The sequence below is a fragment of the Pelmatolapia mariae genome, linkage group LG22 (assembly GCF_036321145.2).
Source record: "Pelmatolapia mariae isolate MD_Pm_ZW linkage group LG22, Pm_UMD_F_2, whole genome shotgun sequence".
Taxonomy (NCBI): domain Eukaryota; kingdom Metazoa; phylum Chordata; class Actinopteri; order Cichliformes; family Cichlidae; genus Pelmatolapia; species Pelmatolapia mariae.
In genome coordinates, this window is record NC_086245.2 from 28,771,836 (window position 1) to 28,792,977 (window position 21,142).

Here is a 21,142-nt window from a genome sequence, read left to right on the forward strand (position 1 = left end):
GCACATAATGAAACTAATGAGGTTTCTCCCCTTTTTATAGTGAGGTTGGAAACCAGAGGTGTGTGAGACAGCTGGTATGTGCCGAACATGGAGAACTATAAAACAAGTGTTGAATTATAAAGACTATTAAGCGACATGGAACAGTGTATCAGGTCATGGTTCTTTTTACAATATAATATGTTTTCTGTCTTATATTGTGAATAAAATATTGGGTATTGAGATTTTCAAAAACATGTATTCATCTTAATTTACATTTTACACAGCATGTCAGTGTTTTTGGAATTAAAGTTACACCTTTCATTCTGTTTTTAAGGTTTGGAAAACAATACTGGAACCACGATAGCCCATGTAATACCTCCCAGTATTGTAGAATACAGTAAGACTAATTATATTAGCACCTATTCAATTCAGTTTTATTTATACAGTGCCAAATCACATCAACATTTGCCTCAATGCACTTTATATTGTAAGGTAGACCCTACAATAATACATACAGAGGAAAAACTCAACAATCATATGACCCCCTATGAGCAAGGACTTTGGCGACAGTGGGAAGGAAAAACTCCTTTTTAACAGGAAGAAACCTCTGGCAGAACCAGGTTCGGGGGGCGGGCGGCCATCTGCCGCGACTGGTTGGGGTGAGAGTAGGAAGACAGGACAAAAGACATGCTGTGGAAGAGAGACAGAGATTAATAACAGGTACGATTCAATGCAGAGAGGTCTATTAAAATATAGTGAGTGAGAAAGGGGACTATAGAAAAAATATTCAAGGCATCATGGGAACCCCCCAGCAGCCTACACCTATTGTAGCATAACTATTGGAGGATTCAGGGTCACCTGATCCAAGTGAACTATACGTTTTAGCAAAAAGGAAAGTTGTAAGTCTCATCTTAAAAGTAGAGATGGTGTCTGTCTCCCAAATCCAAACTGGAAGCTGGTTCCACAGAAGAGGGGCCTGAAAACTGAAGGCTCTCCCTCCCATTCTACTTTTAAATACTCTAGGAACAACAAGTAAGCCTGCAGTACAAGAGTGAAGTGCTCTAATAGGGTGATATGGTACTATAAGTTCATTACAATAAGATGGGGTCTTATTATTTAAGACCTTGTATGCGAAGATCAGGATTTTTCACACAGTCAAGAGAAGGCAAACAAGATAATGAATACAAGGAAAAAGGAAAAAGTTAACTTGTTTATTGTTTTGTTGTTTTAGGTACAACATACCAGCTATTCAACTTGACTGTTCAAACACTGTACAACCACAGGATACAACTAGGTTTCGTGGACCATGGAACTATTACTAACATTTCAAATGTTGATCTTGATCATCTCGTTACTGAGATTCTTACACAAACCCCTGGCTCAGGAGAATCCTACGTTACTGGTACAGTTGTGTTCTGTTGCGGGTTCCATTCTCTAGGGCAGGAAATACCGTGGTATCCCGTACTTCTCATGGAGGAATAAACCACATACACGTTGTTCGACTTTTACATCCGAGGCACACGCCTTCCTTTGCGCCATCTTTTATTGACCACACACTTCCGTATTTATACCTTTCAGAGTAAGAGCACATACATATTTGATAGGGCAACACCCCCACTTGCTCTTAACACTGTACATTACACATTTACATGATATACATACTTACATAACATTCACAGATTAACATTTATGTTCCAAACAAAACATGCGTAAACTTATCCATTTTCACTTTACTTACAGACTTAGTCATGATGTCTGCTACCATGTCTTCTGTTGCACAATATTCAACTTGTACTTCCTTCTCAGTTATAGCAGACCTAATAAAATGATACTTGACATCAATATGTTTACATCTTTGACGGTTTATAGGATTCTTGGACAATGCAATTGCACCTTGATTATCTGCAAAAACAGTAACTGGTGAATAGTGCCTTTTCATGTCCATGCCATTAAGTAGCTGTTGTTCGACTTTTACATCCGAGGCACACGCCTTCCTTTGCGCCATCTTTTATTGACCACACACTTCCGTATTTATACCTTTCAGTTTAAGAGCACATACATATTTGATAGGGCAACATGTTCAAAATAATAGCAGTCCAGCATGACTAACTAGATCAATCAGTGTTTTCTGTAAAAATCATATTATACATGGCAAATAGTTTACCAGTAGGTGTAGAAGAGTCAGAGAAACCAACAGACCCAAGATTCATAATATGAATGCACCTGAGTCTGTGTAATTGAATAATTAAGTGGAAGGGGCATGTTCAAAATAATAGCAGTGCGGAGTCCAATCAGTGAGGTCATTCATTATGTGAAGAAACAGGTGTCATTCATGTGGCCCTTACTGAAGGATGAAGCCAGCACATGTTGCACATGCACATTTTCTGTAAAGTAATTGAAATATTGATACTTTTTTCTTCATGTTTTGATGTAAAATATTATGTGCAAGGTTCCCAATGAATGGAAATAAAAAAATATTATACTGATTTTGAGCTTTACTCATGTTTTAAAACACACTGCTATTATTTTGAACACAACTGTTTGAGAGGAAGAGGGATCACAGTTCAGTGGTGGCACGTGCAAGAAAGTTTAAGAACACTGGGGAAGGAATTCAGCAGAGGTTCTACAATGTCACTGTCCCAAATCAAGTGTGGTATTTTCTTTGTTTGTTTTTCTATTTGATTTATATTAATTATCCCTACATTGCAGTAATATAATATTTTATTTGTTATAATGAACACATTTTTGTATGATGTCTGGGCTGAATTATTGTTTATGTCCAGAAGTATTCTAAATGATAGAAGAAGTACAATGTCAAAGTCATAATTTATTTTGATGTACATCCAGTGTCATCTTCATAATATATTTCTTCTTATGTCGGGAATATTGACCCAAACCATACGTTAAATCCAATGGGGTTTTCATTTCATGGAGGAGTTGATGGCAGTGGTCACTGCATTAACCACCTGAGATGCTGCACAGATAACAGAGCATGAGCTGCTATGCAACTTTTCCAGAGTGCTGTTGAGCTCTTTGGACTCCCACAAGATGTCAGGAGTAATCCTGGCAGTTAGAATATTGATATTGTACTATTTATTTGGTATATGATTGAACATCAAGGTCCAAACAAAGGAAGCTTTATGGTTGGCAAAGTGTATCTAATCAAAGAATTGAAAGATTGTGGGGTAAACTAAACAGAGTTGGGTCAGCATACCTTAAAGACCTTTTTCTCTTTATGGAAAATGTTTGGATTTTAGATGTCCCACATCATATTAGTGGTCATTTATTATCAACCTGTAACATCTAAAATTCATAACAGGAAATTAAAATAGTAAATATTTGACTCTACTATTTAGAAGAAGATATACAACTATTTGCTTCAGTGTTCAGGTAGTACATTAACCGTTGAAACCCCTATAACCCATCAGGAGTCTGAGGTATTAAGTTATTAAGCTGGAAAACAAGTCCAATCATTAAATACTGAAATTTATCATAGTCCTTGAACAAAAATGTGTAGTGTTGTTTTTTAATGAGAAAAATGATAAAATTAAATTTAAAATTAAGGTATTTTGTCAAAATCAATTCATTTACTCCTAAATAAATCACCAAAGTGTGTTGTTTTTATATAAGCTGGTGATCAATGCAACACTGTTATGGGGTTTCTGGGCCACTAAGTAACAGGACCATAACCTGCCACACAAATTTGCATTTCTGGGTATTATGGCTTCATATACGTACATAATTTTCTTAGGGATTAATAAAGTATTCTGATTCTGATTATTCTTAACAAAAGACATTTTCGAGTTCTTCTTTCTTGTAGCCAATAATATGTTTAGTCTTTTACCAGAGAGGTGCAGGATTTTTAAATGTAGGGAAAAATTAGCCTAGAGTCAGTAAAAATGTGACACGAGCAGAAAAGACCTACACTGAAATCAAAAGGACCAAAGGAAAATATGCTCACTGAATGCACCTGTGACCTTGTTTCTTCGTCAGTAATATGGTCAGTGTTGACCATTACATTGTCTAGACCCTTTTGACGACACCCATACAAGAGTTCAGACAAAAAACATGGACTCTGTCCCCCATGGCCAAATGACATTGCCATGATTTTGCCAGCATAGAAGTATCCATCATCTTTCATTGCTGTTATCAAATAAATTTAAAAAAAATATTGTCCACACGGTTACATCTATTTAGTTAATGACACAATCATTGTAATTTTGCTGTGCATCACCATCTTAGATTTTAAACCAAACAATCAAGATGAGACTGATGTGCAACCTATCAATGTATTTTACCCAAAAAAAATTGCACTAGCTGATTAGGGATTAAAGTCAATTTTATACATAAACCACCATCTTTAAGATTGTGGCTTTGGACAAGTAATTGGACAAGCTAACACTATTTTATGTATTATTTTTGATACAAAGAGTAAAATCCTTTACAGTCATTCACAGTCTGTCAGTCTGAACTCAAGGACCCAAAGACCTCACCAAATTACATTTCCTTCTGTTTCGCCTTTACTACAGCAGCCTTCAGTTGCTGCTTGTTTGTGGGTCTCTCTGCTTTCGGTAACTGAAAAGCATGCCCTATTGGACTGAGATGAGGTGACTGAGCTGGCTATTGAAACGCTTAGGTTTCTTTTGTGGTATGCTTTAGGTCATTATCAATTTACATTGTCCAGTCAGTTTTGCAACATTTGCCTGAATCTGAACAGATTGCCCTTTACACTTCACAAATCAGCAGTGATATCACTGACAACACTGGTGGCTTGGTTCCACTGACAGCCATACATGCGTGTCTGACTTGAGCATTTCTTTTTCAAATTTGCCATCCTTTTCTCCTTCCATCATTTTGATTAATCTTGGTTCCATCTATCCATAGCTTTTTTTTTGAGAAATGTGCAAGCTCTTTTACATGAAAAGTCCTTCCAGTTGTTTACTGTTGCACCTTTTTTTGTTTTAAAACATCTGAGTTTCCATTCATGAAGGCATCTCTTGATCGTTGACTTACAACAAATCAATCATTTGTCTAATTATTTTTGAGACTCTGAAAATGAGGGAGCATGTATAAAAATGGCCATAATTTCTAAATATACAGTACTGTTGTCAAACCCCTTAAAGCAGATAGTCTATCTTTCTGTGGTGGTGCAGAAACTTTTTTTAGTACCAAAAAACGTGTTTACTTAACTATACGAGAACCAAAAATCTTACATATAATCGCAAACCAATTTATGTACAATGTATTGATGTAAAAAAAAAACACCTTATAAAACAACCAATAAATAATAAGTACCTTTAGAATTGCACGTAAGAACTTTAGCATTAGGTGAGCCTTCAAAGATGCCAAGTTTGTCCCTGACTTCAGGGACAGAAGAACTCCCGAGTAGGACCTCTGTTATCCACAGCACCCTCAGATATTCCATAGTCATCAGTAGCTAACGTAGCGGGGATTACATAGCACATCATTATATACCAGCTAGCCAACCTTCAGTAACCCTAAAAATGTCACTGCTGTTTACTTTACTGTCTTCATTTATGTCGGAAGTGATAGCAGACCTGTAGGTCTTAATTTGTTTCAGAAATCCTTCAGTCAGAACATGGTATTTATATTTAGATGGAGACTAGCGGGCTAACTCCCTGCTAACTTTTAACTCAGTTAAATTTTATAAATTCGGTTTTCATGGATGCCTGGATGTTAAAATTAATTGCTACACCTGGTAGAGCAGCAACGCTGATCATTTTATTACAGATGAAAGGATTTAGACAGTTTTTAACTCTCAGTGATGCTGCAGCGATCGTGTGACTTAGGAACCTGCAGTGGAGTTTGGGCCCAGGCACGGCTAATGACGTCAGACTTAAAGACTAGATAGCAAGGGACCACTGTATAGGCGGTTGGAATGAAGAAGCTCACTGAGGCGGTTCAGACCTATGCAGAACAGCAGTGTGGACAGAGCATCTCCTAGATCCCACACTTGATGGTGACTTGTGTTATTGGCTTGTAGTTGACCTATCCCCATTGAGTTCCTGATGAAGGCTCTTAGGGTCCTGTTTATCTTGTATAGTTCCAGACATTCCAGGATCCATGTGTGGGGCACTGAGTCATAGGCTTTCTTGTAGTTAATCCAGTCAGTGCACAGGTTGGTCAGTCTGGTCTTGTGGTCTCGGGCCAGGGCTTCCTTCACAGAGCAAACATACAAACATGAGAATCCGGCTTCACTAACACTTAGTTCAACACTCAGGTGAGGACTAATGGACTTCCTCCATCTTACATAGCAGCATGAGAATCATATGTTCACAAACAGGTGAGTTCATCAAGTGTGGGAAACCAGGACAAGCCCTGCAGTTAGGTGTTCGCACACAGGGAAAAAAGAGAACAACAAAGAAAAGAGACAAATAAGAGGGTAAGACAGCATGGGAGTACTAGAGGAACATGAAACTCAAATAGCTTCTCCCCACAGGCCGTTAGAATGCTGAGTAAATAAAGCACCACTGCCCCTCTCCCAGACAATTATTGACTGTTACTGCACTATTTTTTAAAAAAAATTATTATTACATATTGTCACACTAAACTGTACAGACCTGTTTTGCAAGCATCCACAAATATAAATAACTCTCAGCTCTTTTTACGTTTTTTTTTTAAACTCAGGAGTCTAACTAATTTTATTGTTTGTGCATTTATTACTTGTACTTTCTTTGTAAACTTTTTGGATACTTTTTAAAAATTACTTTAGTTGTTTGATTTTATCTTATTAGATTTTTTAAATGTTATTTATTTTAATTGAATGTTTTATATGACTGCCTTTTGCGTGAAGAGACTCGGGCAAAAAATAAGTTCATATACAACGTAAAAATCCCTGTGTTTATGTATGTGTCCATATGACAATAATACTACTACTTCTGCTAGTGACACAATAAGTGACTACTGTGGATATAATTTACAGATTCAAGAGAAACTTTGCACTGAAAAAGAATGTGTAGGAAACACAGTAGGAAACAAAGCTCTACGTAAATGTTTGTAATTAATCAAGCTATGCAGGTTAAGCTACAGAAAACACTGTCCATCGCAACAGGAACAGAGTGTGATACAGGGAGAGCCAAGTCAGGTGACGTGTCTGTGAAGGTTCTCAGTCATCCATGTCATCGTAGTCTAAGGAGCTTGGAAAGAAAAGCGTCTGGACTTCTTTAGGTTGCTTGAAAATGTTTCAACTCTCATCCGAGAAGCTTCTTCAGTTCTAGGGTGAAATGGTGGAGAGTCCCAGATTTAAACCCAGTGGGAGTATCCCCCCAAAGAGGGACAAAGGACCCCCTGGTGATCCTCTAATCACATGAGCCAAGGTGTGAAAGCGGGTGTGGGACCTAATCAGCCAGGGTTTCAGGTGAGCTCATTGTGAAACCTGGCCCCACCTTGTCATGTGAATTCCTGAGGTCAGATGGCCCAGGATGTGAGTGGGCATTAAGGCGTCTGGGGAGGGAACTCAAAACTGGATTATAGATGGCAGACAGTTGGTGTCGTAAACCACCGCCTCTGTTCAAAGATGGTCGCTCACAGTGGACATAGATGGCCTCTTTCACTCCTCTTTCAAACCATCTGTCTTCTCTGTCCAAAATGTGAACATTGGCATCCTCGAAAGAGCGACCTTTGTCCTTTAGGTGCAGATGGACCGCTGAGTCTTGTCCCGTGGAGGTGGCTCTTCTATGTTGTGCTATGCGCTTGTGAAGTGGCTGTTTGGTCTCTCCAATGTAGAGGTCTGGGCATTCCTCGCTGCACTGTACAGCATACACCACGTTGTTAAGTTTGTGTTTAGGAGTTTTGTCTTTCGGGTGAACCAGTTTCTGTCTGAGTGTGTTGCTGGGTCTGAAATGCACCGGGATGTTGTGCTTGGAGAAAACTCTCCTGAGTTTCTCTGATACACCGGCTACATAGGGGATGACAATGTTGTTGCATCTGTCTTTCTTATCCTCCCTAGGTGGTGTCGGATCTTCTTTTCTATGCCTCTTTGCTGACTTTATGAACGCCCAATTAGGATAACCACATGTTTTAAGTGCTTCCTTTACGTGTGTGTGTTCCTTCTTTTTCCCTTCAGGCTTAGACGGAACATGTTCTGCCCAGTTGTGGAGGGTCCTCATTACTCCAATTTTGTGCTCCAGAGGGTGATGGGAGTCAAAGAGGAGGTACTGGTCCGTGTGTGTGGGCTTCCGGTAAACTTTGATGTTGAGGTTGCCATTCTCTTCAATGTGCACAGTGCAGTCCAGGAAAGGCAAACAGTTGTCCTTTGTGTCTTCCCTGGCGAACTTGATGTTCTTATCCACGGCGTTAATGTGCGCATTGAAGGATTCCACTTCTTGTGTCTTGATTTTGACCCAGGTGTCGTCTACATATCTGTACCAGTGGCTGGGTACTCTCCCTTTAAAAGAGCCAAGAGCCTTTCTTTCCATTTCTTTCATGTAAAGGTTGGCTACAATAGGTGACACAGGGGAGTACATGGCACAGCCATGTTTTTGTCTGTAGAAACCCTCGTTGTATTTGAAATATGTAGTGATTTAATCACCATTTTGTGACCCAAACAATATTTACAAAAACAAATAAGAAACTCAACTCCATAATTAACTCAATTCAAATAAACATAACTGAACTTAAATCAACAGAAATTAAGGTCAAAATGCACACAGCTACACTGACCTGAACCTTTCTCCTCAAACACCTGAGTTCTTCTGCTTAAATAGTCCACTTAACCAAACAATTTCTCCTCTGGACTATTCCATTCAGTAGGTAAGATGAACATTATCATAGACAAGCTTCTACTGCTACTCTTCACTAGCAACATAAACTCTGTGGTGTAATCAAAACATATTACAACAATAAATCTATTTCTCTATAAACCCTCTAAAATCAACTTTATTAAATTACAAGAATTCTTCCCCTTCTGCACTTGGTCTCTTCCTGTGACCTCAGATGAACCCAGAAGCTATAAAGCAGGAAGTAAAATTACCCTTCCTCCTTTTGTTTCTGGAAGACAGGTAGGTAAGGTAAGTTTAAACAATACAAATTAACAGTTGAAATAAATAACATGTTAACTTAACAAACTTGTAGGAATTGATTTAAACCAAGATGTTATGTTACATAATCTGTAAAAGTGCAAAACATAAACAAACCCGGGATAGTAGATGTTTGCCTATTGCAGACTACATATGAAATATGGTTAAATCAAAACAAGAATGTTAACTAAGAATATGGACAAATGGTGTTCTCACCCACTTTGTCACAGTGGGAATGCAAGTGAAGAGAGAGACTACATAAAAGGACACCATGGTTTCATCTGAATCCAGGGTAAGTTTCTGGACCTTGTCGGTGAAGTCAGTGGAGTTCTTGATGTAATGTGGGGTGATATGATGGTGATATGTAAGGCGGTCAATGATTTTGTGCTTTTCAAGGTCTTGAAGGCAAGCTATTACTTTCTTTTTGTAGCTGCTTGTGGGATCTCGCTTTAAGGCTTCGTAAGTATTGTTGTCACTGAGGAGAGCAGTGATCTTTGTGTGGTAATCCGTAGTGTTTAGGACAACGGTGCACCTTCCCTTATGCGCTGGTAATATAGTGATGTTGTGGTCTTTGCTCAGGGAAGCGACGGCCTTCTTTTCTTGTGTTGTGAGGTTAGACGGAGGGACTTTGGCACTGGAGAGGGTGGCTGAGACTTTCATCCTGATTTGCTCTGCTTCAGTCTGTGTAATTTATTAATCCGTATGGCGGTTACTGTGGCTGTGATGAGGTCCACTATGGGTGACTGTTGCGGAGAAATGGCAAAATTGAGTCCTTTGGCTAGTACTTTCTTTTCAGGTTCAGTGAGATTCCGGTCTGAAAAGTTCTTCACCTATTTTTCCTGACTGTCCTCGGGTGTGTGTTCTTCTCTGAGTTGTGTAGATTCAGACTGAGGAGTGAGTGTTTTTGAATGCAAGGTGTGGAATTTCCTGCGTTGTCTTTCTTTTCCTTTAGAGTGTTTAGAGTGCCCGCAGAGCCTTGTCCACAAACTTGTTAACCTCTACTAGGATAGGAGAGGGGAGAAGGGTTTTCAGGTTCTGCAGAGTCTGGCTAATCTTGCTCTGGTGGACATCTATAGTGAAATGGACTTGTCTTATCCTTTCACTTAGAAGCTGATTTTGTGCTCTCCATTTGACCCTAGAACTGAAGAAGCTTCTCGGGTGAGAGGTGAAACATCTTCAAGCAACGTAAAGAAGTCCAGACGCTTTTCTTTCAAAGCTCCTTAGACCAAGTCAGGTGACCCTGAACCATGCCTTAGTTATGCTGCAATAGCCTTAGACTGCCAAGGGCTTCTCACTGAGCATTCCATCATCAGTCATTTCTTTTCTGAGCAATAAGCAATTATTCTCTAAGCAATTATTAAACTCTTACTCTCTTTTTCATGCTGAAATTGAATTTTTCCTTCCTGCTGTTGCCTTGAAGAAATAGCTGCTAAACATGAAAGGTACAGCCAGCAGTGGTGGACTTCAGAAGGAGTAAGCACAGAAACTACAAGCCCATTATAATCAATGGAGCTCCAGTGGAGAGGGTTCAGACCTTCAAGTATCTTGGTGCCCACATCTCCTCAGATCTGACATGGTCTGTCTACATTCAGTTCCAGTCCAAAAGGCTAGGCAACGCCTGTACCACCTCCGACAACTGAGGAAGTTCGGAGCCTCGCCAGTGATCCTCAAGACTTTCTATGCAGGTGCTGTGGAGAGCATCCTCACACAGAACATCAAATCCTGGTTTGGGAACAGCTGTGTCAAGGATCAAAAAGCTCTTCAGAGAGTGATCCGTACAGCAGAACACTGCTGCAGGACTGCTCTCCCCTCCCTTCAGGACATCTACACCAGGAGACGCTGGACTAGAGCAGCTCAGATATTGAAGACCTATCCCGGCAACAATCTGTTCCAACTTCTGCAATCAGGCAGAAGGTTCAGCACCATTTGGGCAAGGACAGAGAGACTCAAGAGGAGCTTCTATCCCCAAGCCATCCTCGTCCCAAACCAGAACATGCCCCCCACCTCCCCACCCTCTCACAGCCTCCATAATGTACATTTTTAGATCTTCATTCAAAATTTCCAGATTGTCTATTTTATTTAATTAATTTGATGTACATAATTCACCAATTTGCTCTATACAATGCTACTTAAATTTTTTTTACTGCACATAATGACCCCCTGTATATATTCACATAATTTGTATAATGTTCTCTCCCTTTTGCACAGTCGAGGAGCGTTTAAAGATACATTTCACTGCGTGTTATACTCGTATAACTATGCAAGTGACAAATAAAGAATCTTGAATCTTCCACCAGCACATTTGGTGATTCATCCATAAACATTCAAAACACGATGGCAATAAAAAACTTATATGGGGGCCACCCAGCGGGAGCAGGCGCTGGTGTCACGCAGCCAGCATCTAGAACTCCAGGACTGGATTGATTGCAGGAAATTGAGAATTAGGCCACTCTGATCCGGTCCTGTCTGCCACCCCCACCGGCGTTCCCCAACGACGTGGCAGGGGAGGAGGTCCGGAGCATTCCGGTGCCCATGCCAGACACATGCTCAGCCGCCTGCGAGCCCAGCTGATGACCACGCCTGCGACGCCGCCATCACTTGCCACAAAGTCGCTGCCGGACAAGCGGCCGGCCCCCAGAACTGACACATCCCTGTCGTTGGCCCAGGGGAGGAGGGTGCTGACGTTTTGGGCTGATTCCCTCTCCTGTTCGCGGCATGTGACTGTGCGACACATCCGCATCAACTCATCACACCTCCTCTGCCTATAAGAGTGAACTAGATCCTGAATGTTGTTGTTGGTGGTGTGTATGTCGGGATATGAGCATTAAGCTGCAACTGTGTCTGTTATAGCAGTAAAGAGATGCTGAAAAGCATGGAAATGTGGACTGGTCTGCTGTGTGATGTTAACAGGCACCTTCAAGTAACTTGTACCTGTAGTGAGGGAGGGGAATTGATAAGAATTTAACATTATCAATATCACTTAGCAATTTGATTCCTTATTGATTCTCATTGGGTTCTCATTAGCTCCACTTGGAGAGTCATCACCATCACTAAGCAGCATATCAAAGACATTACTAACATGAAAATTAATTGGGTGCTGTGTGTTCAAATGTTTGTACATGTTGGAGGGATTCCCCCTTTGTTAAAAGGTGACAAAACAAAATATTGTACATATCCACGCTGTAGAATGTGCCACTATTTTCCTCCTCATGAATTGAAATCAGCTTGTTGTAGTACAAGTGCAAGAGGACCCGACAAGCACAAAAAATATGGAAGCAGACTTACAATTCCAAAGAACTGAGCCACTGGGAACTGGTTCTCTACAAAAATTATCCCTACCTGTAGTAAAATAAATTGATTTTTACTGTATCTTTATGTCTCAGATTGACTTCAAGGGATGTCCAGACAGCCTGTAATTTGTAGCTGAATTAAATTATTTTCGAATCTGACTAATGTGAAAATCTCCACAGACTGTGAACACCTGATGATGGCTCAGAAATAGACTGCTTACTGTCATGGTAGCATACATGCCCACCAGTTCACTTATGTTCTAGCTAGAAATAAGATTGAGTTTTATTTTAACTACATATCAAATAGAAAATAGACAGTGTTGCATTTAAAAAGAAATAATATCTTCCTTTTTTCCCCCTTCTTTCTTCTCGGCTACTCATATCAATTATTTTGGTGATTTTGCTGTGCAGCACTTTTGAGCACAGCTTGTTTGCTGTCAGACAAAACCTGTCCTAAGTGACAGAAGTGGATGATCTGGTTATATTACAGTATTGTGACGCACAATAGATCCTGTAAATATACTTTTTAGTCCCACCTGGTGTAATAGATAAATAAGGAAAAGGATTAAGAATTAAACAATAGTTAGAGTTATTGTGAATGAGTCTTGGCTTTTCAACACTATATTCACATCACTGTGTTTCTACAGAAAGCGACACTTACCTTACTCCTCTCTCCTTACCTTCCTGTTATTTAATTACATCTATCTAATACAGGCAATATATCAAGCAAGGATCTACTGATTTTTGCCCCAGTTGTCTTTTTTAATGATAAACCCAATTCCCCAACTTGAGGTATATAATTAATAGAAGCCTCAGTTGTCTTCATATATAAAGGAGATAATGTCACGGCTAGCGGAGTGAGCCGTGTGGAGTAATAAATGAGGACCCAAAATGCAGGCACTTGCTGAGATGCAAGGGAGGTTTATTGCAAAACAAAACACAAGGCGAGGATGGCAAAACGGAACTGAAAGTAGTCTAAACTGGGAGAAACTAAACAACTAAACAGCAAACCTGAACATGGAGGAAGGAGAGCTGAGGTACACGAAGGATGACAGCAGGGAGAACACACGGTAGATTCACAGACGGATCAGCAATCAGCACACAAGTTCACACAACCTAAATACACACTGAGGAACCCTGGGAAATTAGACACAGGTGGGGGACACAGCTGGACCTGATGAACCTGAGGAGACAGGTGGGAAGCAAAACTGAATACACTGACTTAAGAGATGGACCTTCAAAGTAAAACAAGAAACAAGAAACAATTCACAAAGACGCAGACTTGACACTGAACTAAACCTACACTAAACACGAGGGTACAAGAACAAAACCTTTTACCGCAATAAACTGAAACATAGAATTATAGTAATAATCAACAAAGCACAACAAGAGAATCAGAATACAACCCATAATGCAAAATCAAACCAAAACATAAGAACTCAAAATGCTGGGTCAAAATAACCCAGAACCGTGACAGATAAATGTTATACAAATAAGTTATGTTTCTTGTGTTCTGTTCCTACACAGGAACAGTTCTCCCTATTCCTGCAAGGGTTCTCACCAGGTACTCCATCCCTACATGACACCCTGTAACAGATGGAGGGATAAATGGATACATGTTGTAATCATTGGAGGTGAATGAGTTGGAGTCCAGATTAGAGAGAGTTACAATAATCAAGCCTGGAGGTCGCGAAGGCATGGACAATTTTTTCAAGGTCTTTGCACAGTATTAACTGCTTGACCATAGAAATTTGGCGCAACTGAAAAAAGCCAGATCTAACCACAGAGGAAACCTGTTTGTCCAACTTAAATGAACTATCCAGGAGAAAACCTAGATTACTTACACTGCCGGTAAGAAAGCTAGCAAAAGGACCAAATCTAGCAGCTAGCTGATCACATGGAGTATGACTATCAAATACCATGATCTCAGTTTTCTTCTCATTTAAAATGAGAGAGTTGGCTGACAGCCACTCTGTGACCTCTTTCAAGCAGTCAGATAGGTGATTCAAAGAGCCTGGCAGGTCATCAGACAATTTGAAATAGATTTGAATGTCATCAGCATAAAAGTGATAGGACATTCTATACTTGTCGAAGATAACATGTACAAGGCAAATAGTAATGGGCCCAACACAGAACCCTGCAGTACTCCACAAAAAAGTGGAGCAGTGGCAGACGAGTCGCAACCCATCATGACAGAAAAGGTCCTACTGGAGAGGTAGGATTTAAACCAATTGAGGGCAGTGTCCTTAATGCCTATCACATGTTCCAGTCTGTCTAAAAGAATGTTATGGTCTACCATGTCAAAAGCAGCAGACAGATGTAATAAAATTAGAACGGCGGGGCAACCTGAGTCAGTAATTAAAAGACGATCATTGAAAACCCTCAGCAGAGCCGTTTCAGTGCTGTGGAGAGGTTTAAAGCCAGACTGAAATTTATCGTTAATTTTATTTGTGTTTAAGTAGGCCTGTAGTTGTAAGAGGACAGTTTTCTCTAATATTTTGGATAAAAATGGAAGTTTAGAGATTGGCCTATAGTTGGCAAGGTCACTATGATAGAGGCTACTTTTTTTTTAAGACAGGTTGGACCACTGCATGTTTAAATGCAGATGGGACACGGCCTGCAAGTAAAGAGAAATTTATCAATGATAAGAGATGAGGCCCAATAACATCGAACCCATCCTTTAAGATACGGGATGGGAGGAAATCATGAGGCGGGTTTGAACTTTTCAATTGGTCAATTATGCTTTTAAAAGTAGAAAGTGAAATTGGTTCAAACTGGCAAAAGTTGAACAGAGATCCTTCAAAAGGGGAGGGGGGGGGGGGGTTCACCACTGGAAGTTGTGACAGTGAGGTTTAAACAGGACCCGGAGGTTATGGTTATTAGTCGCAATAATGTCAGACAAAAAAGCCACTTTAGAAGACTTAACAGCATCCTGAAATATAGTACGGCTGCTGCATAAAATGTCAAGGGATACTTGAAGCTTATCTTTTTTCCACTTCCTCTCAGATTTACGACAAATACGACGTAAATCTCGTATAGAGTCATTTAACCAGAGTTGAGGGGAGGATCTGAGACGCTTCATCTTTACGGGGGCCACTAGGTCCAATGTGGTGGAGAATGTGGATAAGATAGCATCCATAGCTTCATTAGCTGAAGAGGAAGTGCAACACTTGGGGTCAAGGATCAAGGCAGACAGAATTTAGAAAGGCAGCAGTGAAATTAGCCACAGTCTCAGAGGTGATTACACGTACAGGGCGACAGGGGTCAACAGTGTTCATATGTGTTACACAAGTCGGTATTAAACATAACCAGAAAATGATCAGAGATGCCAACATTGTCAATATCCTTAATGCTAATATCCAGGCCATATGAGAAGGCCAGATCCAGCACGTGGCCTTTAACATGTGTTGGTGCACTCACCCATTGTGTAAGGTTAAAAGAGTTGATTAAGACAAGGAAATCATTGGCTAAAGAGTCCCCCTTACTGCACATATGTATATTAAAATGACCAGAAATAAGAACACGGTTATAATTCAGAAATGAGAAGATAAAAACCATTTTTAATTGAAGGTGATATTTTGGCTTTGATTATGCCATTTCCAGGCCTTGTACTTTTGCGAACTCCTCCTTGAGATTTGATCGTATAAGCTTCATATTTGGTCAGTGTCAACAACACACCTGGGCCATATTAAATTGCGGAGCTTTTGAATTTTCGGACTAAGGTGTGGTTTTCTTTTTAGGTAATCATTTTCATGGTAAATTGCAAAATGGCTCCACAGCGCCCCCTACAAAATTTCAAAACATCAACCCCTGCCCTGTGTTTCATCTATGAGTCTGAAATCTGGCTGGCTTATGTAAGATATCAACACGAACAAAACACCCTCTTGGAGCAATATCCCAAACTCAACAGGAAGTCAGCCATTTTCAACTTAAGGTGTAAATTTGGCGACATTTTCCCCTTTTTTCAAGGCCTCATACTTTAACGAACTCCTCATGTCCTAAACCAAACAGGAAGTCCACCATTTTGGATTGAAGGTGACATTTTGGCTCCAATTTTGCCATTTCCACGCCTTGTACTTTTGCGAACTCCTCCTTGGGATTTGATCGTATAAGCTTCATATTTCGTCAGTGTCAACTACACTCCTGGGCTTTTGTGGAGCTTTTGAGTTTTTGGGATATGGTGTGGCTGTGGCGCCACGGCGAATTTCAATGATTCGCCATGAAAATCTTTTTTGCTCTTTTTCCGTCATACATTGTACGATCTGGACCGAAGTGCACACATATGATAAGGCTCCACTTCTGAACATATTTCAACTGCCATATTTGACATCGGTGACAGCGCCACCTAGTGGGAAATGGAAATGTCATGTTTTACACTTTGGGGTACAGTATTGTGGTGGGTGACCTGTGCAGCCTCAAATTTCTACAGGAAAGCCTTAAGGAGTTGGTCTTGGCAATACTTTCAAAAGTGTGAGTTTTTGGGAAGGGGTGTGACCCCAGCAGCATGGCGAACATTGATGTCCCGCCATGAAGAAACAAATTAGTATAACTTAAAGAAACCCAGTCTGATCAGTACCAGACATTACAGGCATTATGACAGACCCACCCTGAACAGATTGATATGTCCATTGTCAGGAATACACAGAGCGCCATCTAGTGGGAACAAGAATTGTCATGTCTTATACTTTGATATATTTAATTTTACAGGTTCATCAGGTCCACCTCATATATTATGAGGTGGACAATATTAACATTAACCATGAAAGATGAAGTGACTTTTGAGGGGCTTGGAGAGCTCAAAAACTCTTAAAATTTGGCCCAAACCTCCAATGTTATGAAGGCTTTCCCCAGCCAACATGTATATATGGGCCCCACCTGGTTTTTGCTCGGGCTGGATGGGTTCCATGTGGGCATGGGCTCAAACTGGGCTTTTTGTATGGGGCCTACTTGGGTTCTTCACATTAAACCCATATGGGCAATCCCAAGTGGGCACTTTTAGTAGGTCCTAGCTGGGTCAAACATGGGAAACACTTAACTTGGTCCAAAATGGGAAACACATGTAGGACCCACTTGGGTTTTCCACCTGGGATAGACATGGGCAAACACAGTCATTTAAGGATAGGCTTTTGTTGTGTGCCCCAGGTGGGGCAAAGTGAGGTAATCAATATATGTTTTAGTATTGATGACACAGGTGGGGCCCACCTGGTCAAACTATACGGGTCACACATGGGCAAATGCAAGTCAGACCCTGAAAACATGTCTATGTGGGCCCCAGGTGGGGCAAAGTGAGGTAATCAATATATTTTTTAGCACTGAAAACACAGGTGGGGCCCACCTGGTCAAACTATATGGGTCACACATGGGCAAATGCAAGTCAGACCCTGAAAACATGTCTATGTGGGCCCCAGGTGGGGCAAAATGAGGTAATCAATATATTTTTTAGCACTGAAAACACAGGTGGGGCCCACCTGGTCAAACTATATGGGTCACACATGGGCAAATGCAAGTCAGACCCTGAAAACATGTCTATGTGGGCCCCAGGTGGGGCAAAGGTGAGGTAGTCAATATATTTTTTAGCACTGATGACACAGGTGGGGCCCACCTGGTCAAACTATATGGGTCACACATGGGCAAATGCAAGTCAGACCCTGAAAACATGTCTATGTGGGCCCCAGGTGGGGCAAAGGTGAGATAGTCAATATATTTTTTAGCACTGATGACACAGGTAGGGCCCACCTGGTCAAACTATATGGGTCGCACATGGGCAAATGCAAGTCAGACCCTGAAAACATGTCTATGTGGGCCCCAAATGGGTTATGTTAAGTTAATATGGGCATATATTTTACATGGGCTCAAGATTGTTTAGTATATATGGGACCCACATGGGTTTCTAACATTAAATCCATATGGGTGGGCATCCAATGTAGGTCCTAGTTGGGTCAGTGATGGTAAATGTGTACATTGGTTCAAAATGGTAGCACATGCTTATGTGAGGATTCTTCTTCTGTGAAGAGCCTGAGAAAGTGTTATTTGAATAAAGGAGGATTTATTCCAAACAAGCCCATCACAGATTGCACACAACCCAGGGAGTTCTGAAAGTCAAATTGTAAAAAGAATCTCAAAAGAAAGTATGAACATAACTTTCTTTTATAACCTGCAGACGGCACCCATGGGGTACCATTCTCTAACGAATCACCCTAATTTTAACATATTTGGCACAACCTCAGTCTATCACTTTTGCTATCCTTACGTACAGTCAGATGTTCTTTACCCTTCATTTTTGACCCTCTCAGTATTTAGCCTTGGCTAACGAATGTACTTAAAGTCCACGTTGAGACCTCAAGATGTTATGTGTTATCAGACACTACAACCCAGCTGTCAAGTGAGACTATAGGAACTTTGATGTTTTTGAACATTCAATGTTACTCAAAACACTCTGCACACTATTCCAAATAACTGGTTTGAAACTGGTTACTTTTTAATTTTAGATTTCATTTTAAGTACTTAATTTGAACTTTCAGCGCTCTGCATGGTGAGGCTCAGATAAGATAAAATAAGGACTTCATGATTCTTCTTAGGTAAATTCACTTGTCACAGCAGCAATAATAAGTGATTAAAATGGACACAAGAGTAGAAAAAAAGAAAAGCAAAAAATACAACTAAAAAACCTAAGATAAAAGTGAATTACACAGACAAAATCCAGATTTGGCATTTGCAAATTAAGGACTACTGGTTGTTCAAACAATTAAGACTATTTACTTGAGCAAACATGCAATTGAGGATTTTTAGTAGATCAGAGACACTCTACTGTATTAGAGAAAAGACAGTTAGCTACATGGAAGTTGGAAGTTTTGGTTAATCAGATCCAGTAAAGCTCCTGAAGTATATTACCGATCTGTTAAAATGTTACTCTTCAAACTTGTGATCTCAAATTATATAACCAGAAATAATTTATATTTTCTTTGAACTAGTGGAAAGGAGAGGGAATGGGGTCTTTAAAGCAGTCACACTTCAACTGTGAAACTCCTTTGTCCTTATGGTGTATTGACACTATTGAAACTTTTCAAAAGCAGTCTAATGTTAGAAGAGCTTTTAGGTAAACTGTTATTATTCTTCTTATCATTATTATATATTTTATTAATTATATTTTTATTATGATGTTGATTTGGGTGACAATTATTTGATAAATATTATGTATTAATTTTTTAAACATATTAACCATCCCTATGCTTAAATAAATAAAATTGTTCTTTTAAACTTGTGCATTGTTTGACTTGAATGAAAATTTTTGTATCAGGTGTAAAATGACTTTTTAAATAAAGTTGTTTTTAATGTGAGCAGCTCCTATTGGCTCGTTTAAAAAGAGGGAGGAGCAGATTGCACCGCCTAGCGTCTAGTCTTCGCGGTCTTTCGTCAGTTGCGCGTTTTCTCTGCCTGGTGTTTGAAAATGTGGAGGACGAAAGGATACCAAAGAATCGAAAACTATGACAAAGGTAAATACTTAAAGTTTTCTACGTTTTCATCAATGGTTATTTTAGTAACTTTCTATAGTCGTCCTAAACGGTAATAGGGGGAGAAGCATAACATCTTTAGCTAGCAGGTAGAACTGGGTTAATTTACTGCATTGTCTTTGGCAAACATAATTTAAAGTTAATTACAAAACTCTTACTGCCTATATTCTACTCGAAAAAATTAATCTTATCTTATTCTGTTTTCATTGCCATTCTCTCTATACAGTTTTTGAATTTACATATTATAACATACACGGCAGTTTTTTTTTCTGTGCTTCTGCAACTGTTTCTTAGGCTTTCCTATAAGGTCTTTGTAATTAATTAAAAAATATATATATTATTTTTTTGGCTTTAGTGGATTCCCGCTCAGCTAACTTGGCCATTATGCACTACCCAGTAAACAAAATGGCTGAACAGTATCTTAAATGTTTGAACATGAGCTAGTCATACCATGTCATGTAATATTCATGTGCAGTGTAGCAAGCTCACCTTATAGGGGTGTAAAACATGAGGTGTATGAGGTGATTGTTTAAATTACAGGAGTAGATGCCTGCAGCTGAAACAGTTTTCTGATCTGAACGTGAACCTACTGGTCACGTTTACGGTAATGTTACCAGATATGCATTGTACTATAGGAAAACGGTGGTGGATCAGTGTGCAAAAAGCCCCCAAAAGCAACACACAGCTTCTTTAGCTCAAACACTGTCTGATCTCTTAGATACTGTGCTGTTCCACCTAGTTATTGGTTACTGAGAAATGTTAGGTTATTAATTAATTAAGAGAGTGCAGCTGTTCAGATCAGATGGTGAAGTAGGAAAATGCAGAACATGTTACTATAGCTGAATGCTGTGTAAAAATACTAGTAATAAATCTAACTCCCATTTATGGCTTTTACTACTGTGGGGCTAAATAAAAAATTACAGACATAATGAAATCTGCTACACTTACAAAGCTTAAGTTTAAAACAATTATTATATATTAAGCATTTTTTTTTTGCTCTTTTTTAATTCTTTTTGTTAATAATGGACTCAATTTTATTATCAAGTTCAAAGACCTATTAAACTTTTAAACCATTAAATCCAGGAAATTAGATGCCCGTAAATGTACGAGACCCTCTTTATGGCTAGTATCCCCAAATATTTAATAATTCTTTCTAAAAGTACAAAAATTTTGTTCTTTTCAATTAAATAGTGCATGTTTAATGTATTCTTGAGCAGGTAAAAAATCCACTAAATTAGTTTTTGGATATTTTTAAGTATAAAATTGGATAGTGCTTTATAGTAATTTGTAAATGTTTGTAAATGTTTTGAAGTCATCTGGCTTC

General features: G+C 39.5%; 1 protein-coding gene across 1 annotated transcript in view; it reads left to right on the forward strand.

The window, feature by feature from the left end:
- Nucleotides 1-14,406: 14,406 nt before the first annotated feature.
- LOC135933171 (CMP-N-acetylneuraminate-beta-galactosamide-alpha-2,3-sialyltransferase 1-like) overlaps nucleotides 14,407-21,142 on the forward strand; it is a 57,771-nt gene continuing 51,035 nt past the window's right edge. The window contains exons 1-2 of the mRNA XM_065471156.1: nucleotides 14,407-14,522; nucleotides 17,849-17,993. Of these exons, the coding sequence (XP_065327228.1) occupies nucleotides 14,407-14,522; nucleotides 17,849-17,993 (261 nt within the window). The remainder of the gene's footprint in view (nucleotides 14,523-17,848; nucleotides 17,994-21,142) is intronic.